This window comes from Amphiura filiformis, chromosome 20, assembly GCF_039555335.1.
Source record: "Amphiura filiformis chromosome 20, Afil_fr2py, whole genome shotgun sequence".
Taxonomy (NCBI): Eukaryota; Metazoa; Echinodermata; class Ophiuroidea; order Amphilepidida; family Amphiuridae; genus Amphiura; species Amphiura filiformis.
The window spans coordinates 519,249-539,335 of record NC_092647.1 but is presented as its reverse complement, the minus strand read 5'-3'; the positions used below and the strand labels follow the sequence as shown (position 1 = coordinate 539,335).

Here is a 20,087-nt window from a genome sequence, read left to right as displayed (position 1 = left end):
TAATTGAGCACAAGATGACAATGATAGGGTGGATTAATAGACTTCATTGTGTAATGGTAAGTTTAAGTTACTGATATGATTACGTATAATTGACAGAAATATTTTGAATAAACGACGCATAATATAGTCTCTGAAATTAATATTTGGACTTTATTAATGTATTGCTTTGTCGACAAATTGCCGATGTTAGGTCTTGTTCTTCACCAATGAAAATGACAGTACTTGGGATTGTGGAAAATAGTGTTATCTCACCAAGGGATTGAATTGTGTTTTGTTATTATAAATGTAGTACACATTGTGGTAATGTTTTGTATTTTGGCAGTGTTTAATAATCGAAAGAAGAGGGTATTATATGGAAGAGATGAGTTATGTGTGAGGTAAAATAATTTTGAAAGAATCATTTGATCCTAATATGACTTGACAAAAGGAACAGGATAAATCACATTCCAAATTCATGTTGATTGAGAGACTTTTAGTGACTACCATATTCAACCTAATTTAGTGCCCTCCCTTAATAAGCACCCTTACCGATTTTTTGAGCGTCAACTCTCTCAGCGGCGGCGCCCCCTTTTTAGTGCACCAATTCCATCAAATGTGTAAATAAAATTACCTCCTAAACCATCTATGATGATTTTAACATCAAATACACTGTATTTTGAATGTTTATGCATACAAATTCTATTTGTAACTTTTTGTAATTTTAATAAGCCACCCTGAAAATAACCGACTTAATTGTCTCTAATTGTGACACGATCTGGTCCATGGGGCCAAAGGCGGCAAATTTGAAAATCTGAGATCAAGGTAAAAATATGGAGTAAAAAAACAGTACAATACATAAGAAATAGGCATCAAAAAACTTTGTAACTTTAGAACCAAGTATGCTAGACCTTTGGTGTTTTCAGTAAATGATAGCCTATTATATGTATAAAGTTATAATTACAGTAACTCAATTTTCAAAAATGCCTCCTTTGGCCCCCATGGACCAGATCGTGTCACAATTTAAGGTCGAATATAGACCTAGAGGTGTTTATTTAGAGGTTAATAACTGTGCAGCGTTATTTGGAGGGCATTGTGAAAAATGTCACTTTCTTCTCTTCACTTTAAAAAATAATGCAAAGGTTTCCTCAAAAGTTTGTAAAAATATTTTTTTTTACATTTTGTTATAACAGTACAACCAATTACAGAAGTGTGAATCACAATCTGTGCAAACAAGTAGCGCACAATCCAAATACAGCGATCAGCGCGCGCACAGTTTTACATTCAACAGAGCGCACACGAAGATTACTAATATTTACACTGACAGCGTGGAGGTGATTGTTTAGAGGTTAATAACTGCGCATCGGTTATTTGGAGCGCATTGTGAAAAATCTAAACATTTTGCCTTTGGAACCGAGGAATATCCCGAGGGGCATAGCCCCGAGGGATTTTCCGAGGTCCAAAGCAAAATGTTTAGATTTTTCACAATGCCCGACATATTACCGATGCAAAGTTATTAATTAACCTCATTCATAACCGTCACTTTAATCTCTTCACCTTACAAAATAACACAAAATTTTGCTCAAAAGTTTATAAAATAGATGATTTTTACATCTTCCCTTGCCAAAAATCGATCAGGCTAAAACAGAACGACCAATAACAAAAGTGCGTATCACAATCTGTGCAAATATGGTAGCGCATAATCCAAATACGGCAGCCAATACACAATACCGCGCACGCAGAAGTCAATTGTGTGCGACATTGGAACAATTACGCATTTTGCGGTCAATTGTGAGATATTAATGACCTCGATTTGCGTTCGCGTTTTCGCAAATAATAAAATATGATTGGATCGCACGCATCGCGTTTATTAATGAGGTTATGAATGAATATTAGTAACTGTGTTTTACGTTAGCGGTTTGGCAAATAAATATAATTGATTGGATCGCATATATTACGTTTATTCATGAGGTTATGAATATTCCACTGTGGTGCTGTTGACAGTTTTAAATTTATAGGTCTCATGAAAAACATTGTCCTTAAGACTCATGCTAGTTGATTTCAAACTTGACAAAATGTTACCTTTCTTGATTTGGTAACATAAATTATGTGATAAAAATTAGTAATACATATACTTGGATCGCAAGAAAATGAAACACTTGCAGTCAAATATTTATAGTTCTGTGTTTGTGATATTTTAATGTCAAAAATAAATTACAAGATATAACAAAACAAGCATGTGTTTGATTTTACATTTTATACTGTGGACAAAAATGTATTGTTAAATTGGTGGGCAGTTTCTGTCAAAATAAGAACATACCAAGTTCTACAGAAGAAAAGTATTGTTCAGCATATTGATTTGTGACACCTATAGATCCTATCGAATAAACTCAACCAGAACGGTATAACAATTAAAATCGCATATGTGTTGGTTCCAAGTTAAGTGACAGAGTGACCCTTTGCCTGGACAGGTGTCTAGTTCGATTCCACAACCATTCATACCTATCACCTGTTTTATTGCATTATCATGTGAACTGCCCTGTGGTACCTTACAGAGAGCAGAATTTTGTTTAAATGAGGACTAGTGACATAGTATTCGATAGGGAACATCAGAATATGGTGACAAAAGGAAAAGATTTTAGAGAAGACAAAATTAGTATTTAATGCTACTTCATACTTTTCGCCCACACCTTTCGAAACAAGGATATTCGCCATCAAAGTGATGGAATAATCAGATTAATTACCATAGCAATAGGTGAAAACAATTTTTGAATATATCATGCTGCACTGCAAGCAGATTGCACTCATCACCTGTGTATGTCTGCAATTATAGATTGAATACAATACCGCTCTTTTCAAAGATACTAATCTTACAGGTGCGAGTGATCGACATGATATGGTTCAATGCAGAGGTACAGCGTGAACGTACTAGTGCAGCGCAATGTAATCAAAAATTGTTTCCCCCTATTGCTATGTTAGTTAATCCGATTATTACATCACTTCGATGGCGAATTGTAGACTTTCAGTTCAGGATGTTTTGCCGTGTGGCCCGTGTCTATTAGTAGCTCATTTGAAGCTAAACCTGTCAATTTTGAAATTACACTCTGTCATTGATGTGATCAAGCAAAATCAGTCGGAACTCGGAAATATTGATTTTGAGATATAGCCAAACAAAGGAAATATTTCCTTTCGTTTCCTGTTGTTTTGGAAACTCTTTAATTGCTCATATATCTTTCGAACTGATTTTCAATTTCAATGGGGTTTTCTGCAAAATGCAGCTTTGTAAATGCTTTTTACTATCCTCTAAGAAACTGAAAATTTAATATTTCTTGAGTTCTGACTGATTTTGCTTGATCACATCACATAATTGATGTAATTTTGTTGCATTGTAAACTACTTCGCTATCCAATCCATAAAAGAACATATTTGTGACATGATCAAGGGAATGAGTCGGATGTCGCAAATATTGTTTTTTAGATATTGGCAAAACAGTGTTCAAATGCTTTTGCTTTATTATATATCAGCCATTGATAAATGGCGCATAACTCGGTAACCTGATGTCTGATTTTCATGGAGTTTGCATCAAAATAAAGCATTCATAAAATTCCAGAAAATGATGTGAAAAATTTCTAATTGAAAACTCCTGACATGTGACACATTCCCCTTGATCATGTCACGTATGTGCATTTTTATTTTTGAGGTAGCTGTATTGAATATGCCGTGAAAATTTACACTTTTCCATTATAATAATTTTGTTTATTTTATAACTTTTCAGAGAATTCTTTCGTTTCTGTACATACAATAAACCATATCTCCTTTTCTTCCCTGGTGACTTTCTGCTCATTTTATGAGAACATATCTCATTATTTTTTTGTTAACCTAAAGAGGGAATATATCGACTGATCAGTGCCAGAAGTGGGTTTAGTGCAATAGCTGCCATGTGTAGAAGAGTACAATATACTGTGTAAATTGCCAGATGTTCACAGGGTAGCTATTGTATCTACCCACTTCTGGCACTGATCAGTCATTATATTCCCTCTTAAAAAAAAAAAGATGTATGTATGAGCAGTCGATATTAATGATTCTGGACGTGGCCAGCTTAATACTTCACACATGGAGGGTAAAATGGCAGATTATGATGTGCGCCCACAACCAGGGTCTTAGCTAGAAATTGAGGGTTGCCCGTCATTTGAATAAAATTGCCTGTCCTAATTTACCTGACATCTATAGCCCATTTGGGGTGTTCAAAGAGTTCAAATATGTGCTGATATGGCCTTGGTCTACTAAAAAGGGCAATTAGCTTCTCAAAACATACAATTTACAATATAGGATCTGTCAAAGGCATTAATTTTGCCCGTCCCAGGAGCAAACTGGCCCTGTCTAAAATGATGGCCAGACAGGTGGCTAGCTAAGACCCTGCCCACAACTATATAGCTTTGATTGAAGTGCAAGTGCATGCAGCGTGTGGTAAGTGCTAATTATGTAATGCTCAAGTTTAAATACACCAATTATTTCTGGCATTTGCAGAAACAAGACTATATAATCTGTTTAGATTTTCGATAAATACAAACCCTTCAAAGATTTAACAACATTTTGTTTTTGTTTTACAATTTATTTCTGACCATGATACACATTTATATTTGACTATACACATTATATTTCATATATCAATAATTACAAAATATAAAACAATTAAGATACCTCTGGTGAGAAATATTTCTTTTCAAGAAAAAGCTTACTGCTCTGCATGCTGGCCATAAGTCCAATAATTTGAGATTTTTTTCTCAAAATATCACAAGCTATCTCAAGAACCACTGAACCAATACTATGTTTGATTGTACTCATTTTATTGCATATTCCATGCTAATTCCAAATTTGTCTTGGTTCCAGCCGGTATGTGTTCCCCCGTCTCTATAAATCAAAGCGTCTGACGACAACACATGAAATGACGATCGCTGATTGGTTAATGAATTTCCAAAAAAACTGCTTTCAGTTAGCTATAGGACGTGACTTGTGTAAGTGACACTAAACATCATAGGCCCTCACTATTTGTAGATACCGTACAGCAAACGCAAAATATACGCTAGCTTACTAGCCACTGAGGCGCCAATCGTCTAATACCAAGCCCAGCGCTGATTGGCAGCCAATTTTCATCTTAACATTTTATGATGATGATGATGATTGGCCAATCAGAAAAGGCTTACTATGAGGTTGTCGCCAGACGGTTTGTTTAGTGACAATGGAGCACAAATCGGCTGGGACCAAGACTAATTCCAAATATAGTCATAAAAATGTACAATTCTTTAATTTTTTTAATTTTTAAAATTTTGAAACTTTGTCTTTTCATTATTATGGTACCTCTTCCCCGATTTCACTATTTTTTTATCCCATCAAAAGTGTTTTGGTCTCTGAGGGAGAGGTGCTATCATTTTACATATATGAGTACATATATTTTTAGTAATTTTATACAATTTGCATGTCATAAAATATAATTAGCTATATATATTATATTTGCTAGCAGGAATGTCATTATCAGTGGAATAGTTCTATTTCCATTAAAAAGCTCAAAATCAGGTATATTTCAGTATTTGAAAGTCATGTTCAGTCATCTCTGAAAAAACAAACACTGAATCATGATGATTATTTGGATCTGGTCAAATCCATGGGGGGGTGAGGGGGTGAGGGAGTCATGTATGGTAATGTGCACCTGTCATACCAAATGTCTTCACAACACCTGTAAGGGAAGTTTCATCCTGACCTTTGGGCTAAGGGAAGTGAATTTACATTCAGCTTTACACAAAAACTAGCTGTTTTCATAGTTGTTTTGTTAAAACACATACATGTATGCTTTTGGCCCAATAGCATATCCAACCCAACCCCAGAGAAGATACCTAATAGTAATACCCTTCCCAGAATCCTTTGCAACATTATGCATCACCTCATTACATCAAATAACACTCCTATTACTTTGTACAGGTTCCCTTTGTTTTCATGTTAAGAATAGACTGGCTACACATGCGTTGATTGTCATTAATAAACATATTTTGCAAGATCCGGATGTGTTCTGTTCATTGAGGTACATTTTGTCACTATTGACTCATGTTGCACAATAGTAGCAAATCAGTACAGAAAATTGAAATGGAAGAAATGGGAAGATATATTCACTGATCTAATCCTTTCACTTGCTTTTTGGTCACCTGTCTCGCATACATAGGTTTTTTTTTTTTCTGGAGGGGCACAATGACTTTCAGGGGGGAAATTTGACAAAAATGGTCAAATATTGTCAAAAATGGCCTAAAAGTAGATCCAGCATCCCACACAGAAAGGGGGATGATGCTTGATAAGCTCCCCCCTCTCTGGCTATACCACTGGCAGTACATTATTTGAGTAGCCCTCCTCCTGATTGAATTGCCTAAGTGTAGCCTCAACGGCTTTGTGTGTGTGGATATGGATCCTGTTCAAGTCTTATGTCGCTAAAAGTATGGTTCACATCTCTATGGTGAGCTTCATCGGCACGCATGGCCAGAATCACATCTCGTATTCTTGCATCAGCCTGGAGAAGATTTTAAAACAAGAAGTGTCTTTAAAAAAACATGATCATTGCTTAATTAATAAGTATTTAGTAAATAGATTAGAAATATTATAGTTCATGTTATAGTACAATAATTATTACCAGTGTGTTTTTGTTTAGCAGGGACTTCGAAACTCCTAATTCCCCCATATAGTTAAAATTGAAAACTGGCCAGGTAAAACACACAATTTCACCTTTATTTTGGGTTAAATAGTGTCAAATTACAAATGTTTGGACACAATTGTATCGGTAACAGAGGGCCAAGATGATGCTCACTGTCAATTAAAAAAAAATCTTTTCCCCCTCAGACAGCCAGCGCTAATACGCCACGAAAAATGCTTGGACCCCCCTCCCTGAAGGATATTTACAAAGACAATACTGATTATTAGAAGCATAGTATAGAAATTAAGTTATTCACATAACAGTCTATCTCTACCAAAGTAGTGCATTACACAACATTTTTTGTCACATTGTAATAACAGCATTTTCTCGGGGGGGCACTCAACTTAAATTTTGGTAGAGGTGTGCGGCGCTGAGTGCTGAACTTGAACTTTGGGAACAAAGAACTGATCTTCGGGCAAAATAGGGGCTTAATGAACTGAAATTTATAGGCTGTGTAGCTAAAAAATTTCAAATTGTTTCCAAATTTAAGCTACAATTGTCAGAATATGAGGCTCAAAGAATTGGAGCAGATCGCTGGAATTGCTGGAGAGCCTGTAAAAGGGACCCTTGACCGCCACACATACCTGTACCACCTTTACATGTGAGTACCCCCCCCCGGCATTTGCTGTAATATTTAATTGCTTCATCTGGGAGCAAGCAGAAAACATTTCATCACACTATATTAAAGATGAATGAGTCCTCTAAATGTATGGTTACTTCACAATAGTCCGACGAGTAGGACCTTTTTTTCTAAGTTACCAGACTATACACATATCACTATCTCACATGGCACAAGAAAGACGAATCGTGAAAGTCCAGTGACCGCGCCGCCCCAAAATTTTCGGGTGGGCGGTTAGTGGATTTTTGTGGTTAATCTTTCTTGAGCGATCAGAGTTAGAGTATAGTTGGTAAACTAAGAAAAAAACAGGTCCTACTCGTCGGACTACTTCACAATGCTTATCCTCTCTCACCCACCCATCTGTAATGATCTTGGAAGAGGAGTATAAATAACATCAAATGTTCTTGTGTATGAGTTTACGGTAAATGCAATGAGCATTTTATAGGGCTAAGGCTTCATTGTATTGGTTTGAGTAACTTACAGGAAGATGCCAGTAGTGTATAGCCAGGTCTGGGGCAGGCTTCCTAGACCACAGGGGCAAGTCACCTGCATCGATTTCCTGAATAAAAACATTATTAACTTATATTAATATAAAAATGATAAAACATTAATATTAACTTATATTAATATAAAAATGATAAAACATTAATATTAACTTATATTAATATAAAAATGATAAAACATTAATATTAACTTATATTAATATAAAAATAATAGAATATAGATGCATGAGGGATTACTTTTAATCCCTCCTTCAAAGGGTAAAAAAGTTCAGAACTTGATGAAGACAAATTGTACATTCAGACTAAGATTTTTCTGATTTTTTGTGAAATATAAGAATTTTACGAAACTCTCTCATTTTCAAACCTTTCCACAGATTCAAATATCAATCGATGATCTGTATTCGGAGTGCTAATCACTGCGCATCATTAGCGCATGAGGCGTCTATTGTCATTGACAGATATTTGACTCTGTGGAACGGGCTTAAAATGAGGTAGTTTCGTAAAATTCTTTTATTTCAAAAACGGAGCGGTCAATTGTCAAAAAGTATATTCCTCAACCACATCAGTTAATTAGTTATGTTTGGTTTATGCGTTAAAATACAAAAAAAAAATCAGTTTCCAACGATACAATTGTTTCAGGGACACCCTGTACATGCGCATATTTTTTTGGGGGGGGGGGGGCTTTGGGGGTGCCAGCCCCCGGGGTCAAAGTAGGGGCGGCAAAAACAGAGGGGCGGCAAAACCACCAAAAAAAAATTGGGTCAACCTTTTCGGGCTGTTGAGGAAGGGATGGCAAAATGTGATATTCTTTAGCCCCCGGGATAGGAGCGGCCACGGTACGCCACTGCTGTAGGGCCCTAGGGTAGAGTGGGTTCCTCCAATACAACAATTTTTTTGCCTAAGTTCTGCCACCTATGTGCCCCGGGCTATGTGCCTCATGTATGTACATGTCTTTGCCTACCTTGATAAGTTGTGTGTATACTTTGACGGCCTCCTCTTCTTTATAACCCACAAATCTATGACAGAATCTTGGTGAGATGAGATAACTAATGAAGAACACACTCACATATACGCCTGCATGTATGAGAAACAGATTTAAAAGTATTTTAGGCACTGGCGGTGCCAGGAATTTTTGTTTGGGGTAATGGGGGGGGGAATCAACCTATTTTCATTATTTTGGGGGAAACAATAAAAATATTGGGGGTCCCTGTAGTGCTGATACTGATTTTAAGGAAGTATTTGCAACTTACTGAAGGAAATTACCAAATATTTGAACCAAGCCACAGTCAGTCAACATTAATAGGTATATTTTCACGGGAAAATTTTCTGGACACGTGACCAATGCGTATCAATGTGAGTGTAACCTCGAGCCTGATCTCTGACCCCCGGCGGTGACCTCGCTATTCAAGTCTTAGTAATTTTGAATTGGAATAGTATTTTTGCAATTTTGATAGAAATTTGTGCATTGCAAATTTATTGAATATTATGTTATCTTAATTTTTCACAATATCATCAAAACGTAATTTCAAAAATATCTATCTCACGGAAAAAATATTTATCTACGGAAACTCTTACCATAACATTATTAACTTGCGACAAGTAACTTATTTTGCCTCAAAGGAAGAATTCTTCCTATTCAAATACATTGGAAGAACACCCGCTGTGCTCGGGGTCACATTCCATAATGCTAATATGTCTGCGTCCATGGGTGTCACGTGTCCAGAAAATTTTCCCGTGAAAATTTACCTATTAATTCTGACTGACAGTATTTAAAAGTTTGGCTATTCCAGAAGAAATCCATACACCCCTTTTAGAAGACATGACCTTCATTTTCCACACAGGGTGTGTGAATTTCAAATAGGGTGACATGAATGGGCGACTCCAATTGAAATCTACACCCTCTGTGTGAGAGATTAAAGTCATGCCTTCCACAGGGGGTGTATGGTTTTCAACCAGAATAGCACATTAATGCTGCTATTTACCTTGTGCTGCCAGTACACCAAATCTATACCACCCACCAGGCTGACGGATTTCAAAGGCAGTCATCAGATGCATGCGCTCATTCTCTGATTCCTCTGCCGATAAAAAGCAAAGTATAAAAAATTTGTTTTTTTTTTTTTGTTCTTATTTGCAATTCCAAATAAAATGAAGATCTATACTCTTATTTTAGTGAAGTTTCACCAATTCACTAATGGCTTCTTCAAACTGGCAACCCATCACATACATTAACATAAAGACCCCATTTGCCCCTCTCTTGCAGTTTTTATAACCCCAGCTGGAGGCATGGTTCAGTTCTAGACTTCTTAAGACCCTAGCTCAAAATGTCAATTCCCAAGTCAAACATTTTTTCAGCTCTATAGCCTCAAATTAATTCAGCAAAAATTCAGTTCCAAGACCCCAAACAATTGCAAAACAAAATGTACTCCAGAAGCACATTTTTCTAAACATCCGTTCTCAAGACTCAAATTCGGCATTTTGTTCAGTTCTCATGACCTCCAGTTCATTACTAGCTATTACTTCATGCTGTACTCAATACCAAAATTAAAGATGAGTGCCCGGAAAATACGTACCAAGAAATGTGTGTAACCAGCCATGATCTTTCTGTATTTTATGGAAGGATTTCATGTGCCTGGTCATTGCAGCCACCCATCCTGGTACTGCTGAAAAACTTTCTATCAAAATAATTCTCCTGATAGGAAAAACAGAGTTAATAAATAAATTTGGATTGATGTAGCACATTTTTACAAAGGATTCAAACCCGAGATTTAAAGCCCTGTAATTTCGCTGTCATTGGTGAATCACAACAGATCGCATCAACTAGGCCGGTTGCAGCCGAATCCTGCGCAAACCAATCCGCACTTAGATTGTAACATCCAACAATTATCTATGCAGCTCCCCACATTCCATTGGGCGAAGCAAATTTTTGATATCCAAACAACTAATGCTTTTGAAAGCAGGAGGAAATCAGAGATCCCAGATAAAGCCTGTGAGAGTGAGCATGGATCGGGATAAACCAAATGCAGATACATTCCTTGGTCCGGGCCTTGGGCATGGCCAGGGCTTGAACACGGGACTCCAGCGGTGCAAGGTGGGGGAACAACTGGCTCTCCCTACTGACTCGCTTTCCCCAAATTTATTAATTTAAAAAAATTATTTATGGATATTTTTAAAATGGCAACATAAATTATGTCAATAGTTTTCATTAGGTGGCCTGAATTGTACTGGGTTGTAACTTGTACTGATAAACATGCAGGGTGTTTTTCTTGTTTTTGCTCTTTCAAAAGAGCACAAAGCAAGCCACAATTTAATGGCACTTGTTCTTCTAATTTCAACCCCGGGACTTCAACAAGGAATATTTGGGTCATGTAAGTCACTATAAGCAATTTTGTATTTCTTAGTGATTTACATTAAAATAATTTAATAGTAATCTAATAATTAAATTAGTGATTTTTATTGAAATAACACAAACTAACGGACATTACCCCTCTCCCCCCTCAAATAAGCTTGAAAACAAGAAGCAAGCAAACTGACCTTAGCCATTTCTGTTCTGTAGGCTTCCCTCTGTAAAATCCAGAAAATAGGTTGACCTTGAACTTCAGCATTTGTACACAGAAGTATGCCATCTGAGGAAATAATGAAAATGTTACAAAAATAGACACCCAGGACCAAAAGAAGAAAAAGAAAACACAATTTGCAACCATTCCCCGTTTTTTTGAAGAGAGACTTAGATTTTCATCCATGGCTATTATCTATAGTCCTAAAGTGATTTTGTCAAGAATGCTTGTATACTGTACAATAAAATACAATCCGGGGGCACTCCCACTTTGGAGGTGATAACTGGTGTTATTGTTAAGGCCCCCCTTTTTCAGCGTTGCTGTCACCCAAAGACCCCATATTGTTTTACGAACACATGCTCTGTCACCCGAAGACCCTGAACAGCAAATTTCATTTATCACTGATTTTGTTACTTATTTTGAAAAAACAAAGAAATTTGAAGCCATTTAGAATTAGAAATTCAATGTTCGAGGTTTCTGTGGCTCACCCAAAGGTTCCATTTAAAAAAAGGGCATGTTCTCACCCAATGACCCCATATTTTTTACATTTTTTCATTCCTGAGCGTAGAGGTTATCCATTTTACTCATGCGTGACTTCTAACAAAAGGTGCTGGTTCCCGTAGTATTCATCATTCAAACCAATTCAATGCACGACATCGGAGTTACCTGCATGACTTTGGTGGGCTACTTTGAAACAGTCATGGTTGGCATTGGTTGCACATGCAGGTACTTCTTTTGAAAGTCCTAAACAAGGTATAGCAGTCGCTGATACATGTAGGATTATATAACACGGATAACCTCTATTGTGGTGCTAATGTCACCGGGTAATGTCACTACAGTAAAGTTACTGTTGAAAATTATTTTGTGGGGGAAACAATCTGGGGTTCACAATTTCATTCGACAACTCCCAACTCAGACTGGTCTAGCGACAGCCCTGCAGTTAATAAATGATACATTTCCAAGAAAGAAAGTTTTTTCCTTACCCTATCAACAAAGTTGTTTGGTTTCCTGTGCTCTATAGAAACACCATGTAATTCTACATCCTCCCTGTATGTAAGAAGACAATTAATGCAATTGACAGAGAATCATCAGAAAAGTAGTGGCGGCACCATGACCCCCCCAGTCAGAACTCTTGCCCCCTGTTTCCCCCCAGTAAAAACCCAAAATTGCGAAAATGTCCACTTTTTACAGCAATTTTCCCCAAAATTAGTTGATTTTGCCCCCCGAACTGAAATTCACTTTGCCCCTCTTTTTTCTCTTATTTCCCTTTCTCTCTTCCTCCAAGCTCCTCTCATTCTCCATATCCCCTTCTCTCCCTGCCTCCCTCATCCAATCCCAGAGGATGATTTAAGCACTTCCCAGCAAGTCTTGCGGTTAGCACAGCTGTGTGCGTAAACATGACACCACTGCTCGCCCACTGCATACACACGTGCATGGTTAAATTTGAATTTGGACAGATATATTTACAATAAATACACCTTCAAAAAGTTGGTCGATTTCACATTTTATGTTATCTACAGAAGGTGTGAATTATCATTCATGCATACATCACTTTAGATCTGAAATCGACCAAATAATGACGACACACGGGCAATTCTAAAACAACATCTTTTGCACAGAGTTCAATGGGATTTGAAAAGTAAAGTGGCAGTTGAAACTCTAGTGATAACACATTTACAGTGCATGATGGGGCTTCCTTAAATCATCCTCTGATCCAATCCCAAGTCTTTTCACAGGGAAAGCTGACCCCCCCCCCCCTGGTACGCCACTGTTTCCATGCCCTTCTCCTTCTTGAAATAAAATTGGAAATGGAAATTTGTGAAAAACATTCATAGGCCTAATGCTTAACCCCCTGAACACTACCTGCCGATCTAACATTGCCTCTGATTGGTCTATTACGCAATTTCTTCACTTTAATCACCAATCAGAATGGAGCTTTGCAAATAATTCACCCCATTTTTTTGTGTTGTGAAATTATTCTAACAATGTTGCTGATTGGTCCAATTGCTGATGAAAACTTCTTTTTGGCCAATCAGCGGGTAGTACTCATGGGGTTAAACATGTTACATATACGTTACCATTATACAGTAGGCTACTATAGACATGTAGACCTGGCAGCCTTAATACATTCTGATGTGTAATCGATCAGCAAGAGCATTCAATTTATTTAAATGAAGCGCCTGTGATAACGAACTGTACTTCGACGGCTAAAGTGTGCCTTTTGTGCTTTCGGCTACTCAATCACACCCTTGGGCTTTGTGAGAACAAAAAGTACCTTTCGTTCAAGTAGGGGTTTTCACACGACTTTTGTTTGATCACTTATTGACAGCACCCAGCGTTAATACGCTGTCAGGTCAGTTACCGATTTAATGGCGGAATTCTTTTGTCATGAACAATAGGTACCTTTCAATGAATAGCTTGTCGGAAACTCAAATAGGCACAAAGGAACAATGCGTTACATAATCTATTGCTTCTCCATCTTTAATAGCTCCATGGATACTAACGTGCACAACGACAACAAATTGAATAGAATGCCAGTTTTGTATCAACTTACCAAACAGGATTAGGCAGCATACGGATATCTTGATCTGACTTACTGGCATTACTGGATAGTTTGCTTCCTTGTGTTGGCTTCTTTGGCGAGGCAACCCTGGCATTGAAAATAACAGTCACTTCATCAATCAATCCATCCAACCACCCATTCATCACCTATCCATCCAATCAATCAATCAATCAATTAATCCAACCATGAATGAATAAATGAAAAAATGAATGAATGAAAATGAATGAATGAATCAAACAATCAACAAATTAAGGTGGCTGTGTACTCTCAGACATGCATGTAGTACAAGTGCAATAACTTTGTAATTATTAAGCATAAAACATATAAAAGTATACATTTTTATGAAGGCAAGACATCAATAAATCTTAATATAAATACAGATTTGGGGTAAAAACAACAATTTTGAAGAAAATCACAAAAAGTGAGTTTTTGGCAATATTTGTTAGGTACATCATAACAAAAAACACTCTTTCCAAAATATTTTATTTTGTTTTTAGCTCAATCTTGAGGCTCCATTCCAAAAACGTTTTTTTTTTTTTTTGATATTGGCCTTATTTTTTGAGATATTGACCATATAAGGCATCAAAATGAACTTTTTAAAATTCAAAACGCCTATTTGCACAAAATGATGCCCAAAATCGGAAATAGACCAAAATATAAAAAAATGAGAAAACCGTTTCTTGAGTCGATCATGCTTTTTACGATGATCATATTTGCTTACCTATAGATGCTGTATTTATTGAGTTATCGTGTACCTAAATCGTCATTTTACCGAGAAAATGAACATTGAAATAATGGCCGTTGAAGTTTAAAGTGGTCACATTTTGCACTTTCATCGAATCTCACAGGAGAATGCGACAGTTTTCGTTTGTGTAACTTATATTACGTGGACATCGGGTAAATCCACAGCTCCTTGAGAAGTTTGAGCGAAATCCATTCGTAACTTGATATTTAAATCGGGGAAAGAACTTGAAAAACCCACATTTTATCAGCTAAAGCGGAGCCATTTGACCACTAGGTTTTTGTGAAATCAGTGCTTCCGTGGTTTTCCATAAGATGCGCCGCGCATGCAGATAAGCGTCGCGTATCGTCAGCGTATTTGTGCGTTAACAAATTGCGCAATACGCAACGCGATGAGTTGTTGCGCGCGTGTACCCTGCTGGTACAAAAAAGATTTTCTTTCCTATTCAATTTCAAACACGAGTGGAATAGTGAAATAAAATCCTTAAAATATTGCAGTTGGAGTTTACAAATCTGGATTTTCATTCCTTGTATTTATAAAAAACATAACAAGGTACAAACATATCATAAAAACTCAATTTTGAGGAAGAAACAATGGCTAGAGTACACAGCCGCGTTAATCGATCGATCGATCTATCATACATGATTTACAGGATTTACCAATACCAATCAATCAATTAATCAACCAACCAATTAATCAATCAATCAATCAATCCCTATCATCAATCAATCAATTGGGTCTCCCCCAGTAGCATAGTCAGGATTTTAGTGTTGGGGAAAAAAGCCAAATTTTAAAATCATTTTAAGGACAGTTTACTCTTTGCTGTTCCCATTTTATCCCTGAAAATCCCCCCTGGCTATACCCCTAGCCCTTCAAAAGATGTTCAATATTACAAACTTACCTAAAATGTGGTGCAAGTTTTGGTCGGCGTTGATAATCAGGCGGAGGGAAACATAGTTTTCGTTCATCTGTGTGGATACTACTCTGTAATATATGAGAAAAACATTGTGTGGACATGTCCTTAAAAATGTCACCCCAAATAGCCACTATTCAGGGGCAATAAATTTTCTTTCCCTGATCTTATTTTCACATACCACTTTCAGCAGGGGCGATTGGAAAGGGTTATAACACATGGCTTGGTGGAGCAGAGTATGTGAATGATCAGGAAAAGAAAATTTATTACTTTTTTTTTGGAGGGGGGAGTAAGTATTATGTTTCATAATCCTTTAATTAGTACTAAGTGGCCCAGTAAGTGGCAATAAAAGTCAAAATTTAATTTTGTGCAATTTGAGGGGAAATGGGGCAAAACATGCTGGCATTAATTTCTTACAATATTGCAGTCACAAACAAAATTCTTGAGTATAATGCTGCTAAAAGAGTTAGAGATTCAAAAATATGTTTCCATACTTTCCAATGCATAACCTAAAATCAGTTTTATACCAGTCTTTGCGCTTGCTTGATACAGCATACGAAAACACCCTGAAAACGCATGTTTTTTACCCTTATTTCCACAAATTTACCAGTGAGAATTTCATTGCCAGTTACAACTAGCTAGGAGATTAGTATTATTTAGCTATCTAAACAGGATAAAAGTTTTTTTTTAATCCAAAAAAATAGTGCTGAACCATATAAAAATATTTCAATGATGATGATTTTCATTTGGCAAAAATGAACCAGAAACCTTTTCTTTGACAATGTTAATTTGTGTATACCAGGACTCAAAAACAAATCTAGTAAATATATATTCGTTATTCATGTTGTTTTTATAACAATTTTAACTTTTGTTATGCATATCTATATTATTACTTCTAATATTCTATAGCTAAAATACAAACTAAAACAGTACCAACTGGCCACGGAAACTTTGGATGCATTAAAAAAAGATTCAAGAAATGTACATAACCAAGAAAAATAAATGTTAAAAAATGTTTAATAATGTAAGCTAATGTACAATAACGTCCAACATTTAGATTTAAAAAGACATTTGGAAGTTGTTGTAGGCCTACACATTATACAGTTTTTAACATTTAATAATCTATACTAAAATATTACCTATATAAATTTAGTATCAGTCGGATTTCATACCTGTACTATAAGAGCAGGGATCATACAATTTCCTTTCTGCACTTGCTGTATGACGTTCCATTCTAATAATGAACTTGGTCTACGTGCTATAAACATTGAACCATATCCAAACATAGAACCATATCCAGTATACACTTTCCGTAGCACTTGCGCTGCCATCTTTATGCAGACTGTATGAGCTCAGCCCTACGCACGCTTTGTTGTTAATTTGCAGTATAGCGCTGTTTCTCCTGAAGACTTCCTGAATTTCGAGTATTTGACTTTAATAGCTTCAATTCAGCGTTATCAGTAGTTTAGTATTCATATATTTTAGTAGATAAACACCAATCTTCCTTAGCTGTAAAAATCTGACATCTTTTGACTTGACCTTACATGCTGATCGTGCATTAGCATTAACATTTACACATGCGCTTTCATAGCGATTTCCCTTGCAGCAGGTGGATATGACGTCATAGGTTGTTTGTACCGGGGTTCAATGTTGAAGGTCATTGTAAATAATAGGGAATCCCAGGGACTCCCTTGGTTTATCCTTTGTATGATCATAATGGCTGAATATTTATTGTCTGTTTATTTTTTTTAAACATGTTTAAACATCGTAGGCGTGTAAAACGAGACCTGGTGTCAGTATTGTATAGTCATTATTTTCAGTATTTTTTATGATTGTTAGTGTTTGTGTTCTTTTGTTTTTGTTTGACTAACTGAAATATTTATTACTTTCTTATTTGTGTGTGTGGGGGGGGGGGGGTCGTGTTAAAATATCAAAAAAGTATTACTACACCTGGAGACATCTTAGGGTTCTGGTGTGACAGCAAAACAGCAAAAGCGGGTTTTTTAAGGGTATCAATGTGGCTGTATAGGCCTACTTCCATGCATTCCCATCACCCAGGCTGCAGTTATAATACCCCGGAGTGCATGGGGTGAAGTTGGATTGCATTTCACTGCGCTTGTACCGGTTGCAAGGAAATTAAAACACCTTTGCACATAATGTGTTCAATATTTTAATATTTTCACTTTCTTTCAGCAACCAAATTTTCAAGTACGACTTTATACGAGGTGTTCTGTTTTTGGTATTTTTCGAGTAATGTCCCGTACATGCAGCATGCGTACCGAGTTATATTGTCCCTTATTTCCTTGCAAGAGTGATTTCCACTCTTCCACTCTTTTAGGAGTGGGGTTCACTCTTTAAGGAGTGGGTTTCACTCTATTAAGAGTGGGGTTCGCTCTTTTAGGAGTGGGGTTTACTCTTTTAGGAGTTGGTTTCACTCTTTTAGGACTGGGTTTCACTCTTTTATGAGTGGATTTTACTTTTAGGAGTGGGTTTCACTCTTTTAGGAGTGGGGTTCATTCTTTTAGGAGTGGGGTTCACTCTGTTTGAATTTGGTTTCACTCTTTTAGGAGTTGGTTTCACTCTTTTAGGAGTAGGTTTCACTCTTAGGAGTGGTGTTCACTCTTTTAGGAGTGGTTTTCATTATTTTAGGAGTGGGTTTCACTGTTTTAGGAGTGGGTTTCACTATTTTAGGAGTGGGTTTCAACCTTTTAGGCGTGGGTTTCACTCTTTAAGTAGTGATTTTCACTCGTCTCTGTCTTAAATTAAAAGAATACTTTCCTGCCGTTGATGGAGTGACATAGATATCACGCCCTCTTGCTCTTGTCTTTGTTGTTGTATAATCACGTGATATCCTTCTTGCGCCGCGTTCGTTATTTTATAACGCGAGATAGCGATTTTCTTTAACATGTAGCCCTATCTTCAGTAGATATAGCAAAAGCTTTCTTTAATAGGTAGCCAATGCTATCTTCAGTAGATATAGCAAAAGCTTTCTGTAAAGGTAGTCAATGCTATCTTCAGTAGATAGCAAAGCTTTCTGTAATAGGTAGCCAATGCTATCTTCAGTAGATAACAAAGCTTTCTGTAATAGGTAGCCGATGCTATCTTCAGTAGATAACAAAGCTTTCTATAGCCAATGCTATCTTCAGTAGATAACAAAGCTTTCTATAGCCAATGCTATCTTCAGTAGATAACAAAGCTTTCTGTAGCCAATGCTATCTTCAGTAGATAACAAAGCTTTCTTAAAAAGGTAGCCAATGCTATCGTCAGTAGATAACAAAGCTTTCTTGAATACGTAGCCAATGCTATCTTCAGTAGATAATAAAAAGGTAGCCAATGCTATCTTCAGTAGATAGCAAAGCTTTCTTAGATACGTAGCCAGTGCTATCTTCAGTAGATAATAAAAATATAGCCAATGCTATCTTCAGTAGATAGCAAAGCTTTCTTAAATACGTAGCCAATGCTATCTTCAGTAGATAATAAAAATGTAGTCAATGCTATATTCAGTAGATAGCAAAGCTTTCTTAAGTACGTAGCCAGTGCTATCTTCAGTAGATAATAAAAGCTTTCTTAAAAAGGTAGCCAATGCTATCTTCAGTAGATAGCAAAGCTTTCTTAAATACGTAGCCAATGCTATCTTCAGTAAATAATAAAAAGGTAGTCAATGCTATCTTCAGTAGATAGCAAAGCTTTCTTAAGTACGTAGCCAGTGCTATCTTCAGTAGATAATAAAAGCTTTCTTAAAAAGGTAGCCAATGCTATCTTCAGTAGATAACAAAGCTTTCTTAAACACGTAGCCAATGTTATCTTCAGTAAATAATAAAAGCTTTCCTTAAAAGGTAGCCAATGCTATCTTCAGTAGATGGCAAAGCTTTCTTAAATACGTAGCCAATTTGTTTAGTAGATAACAAAAGCTTTGTTTCTTTGGCTGCTTCGACCAACAATAGATCGTGTATTTAGCCTTAACCAACACATCTTAACAACCAAAAATCACATTTTAATCAAATAACTTTTAATTTATAGCCAAGATTTCAGAGTATGATCATGAGCAATTTTAACTTCATGGTCCTTAAGATAACAGATATATGACGATGGAGTTAGAAGTTTTTGAATGCCCCTCGTACTAGTGGTAGCTGTAATGATAAACTTTAATTCAATTTCTAAACTTTGAAATTGTGTGTGTTTACTTTTCCCAATGAGTAAAACACACTCCGTGTAGCCATAAGACCTACTTAAAAAAAATCGATTTTTCCTCCTACTGGATTTTAGCTACTAGTGATTTTGATTCTTCAAAGTTGATTATACCTCAGTTGCTACTGGTAAGCGATTGATCGCTGACCAATATACTTTTTCAAAGACCCACCTAATGGTATACGCAGGAAGGTGTCTGCACTTTCGGCAAATTTAATAGTGAAACCACGGAATATGGCGAAAATATTACTTATTTTATTTGACAATTTGGCAGGTTTTTTTTTACCTAGGTTGAT

At 36.4% G+C, this 20,087-nt stretch overlaps 1 protein-coding gene across 1 annotated transcript; it reads right to left on the bottom strand.

The window, feature by feature from the left end:
• Window positions 1-5,877: 5,877 nt before the first annotated feature.
• Window positions 5,878-17,157, bottom strand: LOC140142699 (uncharacterized). The gene is made up of 10 exons (XM_072164694.1): window positions 16,776-17,157; window positions 15,592-15,674; window positions 13,940-14,035; window positions 12,369-12,432; window positions 11,363-11,454; window positions 10,402-10,520; window positions 9,814-9,906; window positions 8,793-8,905; window positions 7,810-7,887; window positions 5,878-6,529 (listed from the first exon to the last, which is right to left on the bottom strand). The coding sequence occupies exons 1-10, from the start codon at window positions 16,932-16,934 to the stop codon at window positions 6,401-6,403; spliced, it is 1,026 nt and encodes a 341-aa protein (XP_072020795.1). The 5' UTR covers window positions 16,935-17,157; the 3' UTR covers window positions 5,878-6,400.
• Between the last annotated feature and the right edge of the window lie 2,930 nt (window positions 17,158-20,087).

Bases quoted from the DNA above. Each gene is read 5' to 3' on its own strand.
- LOC140142699 (XM_072164694.1), bottom strand. From the start codon at position 16,934: ATGGCAGCGCAAGTGCTACGGAAAGTGTATACTGGATATGGTTCTATG. The intron at 10,521-11,362 runs GTCAGTTTGCTT...TTTTCCTATCAG, and splicing joins ACAGAACAGAAATGGCTAAG to GAGAATTATTTTGATAGAAA. The intron at 6,530-7,809 runs GTAAGTTACTCA...AATCTTCTCCAG, and splicing joins TACACTACTGGCATCTTCCT to GCTGATGCAAGAATACGAGA.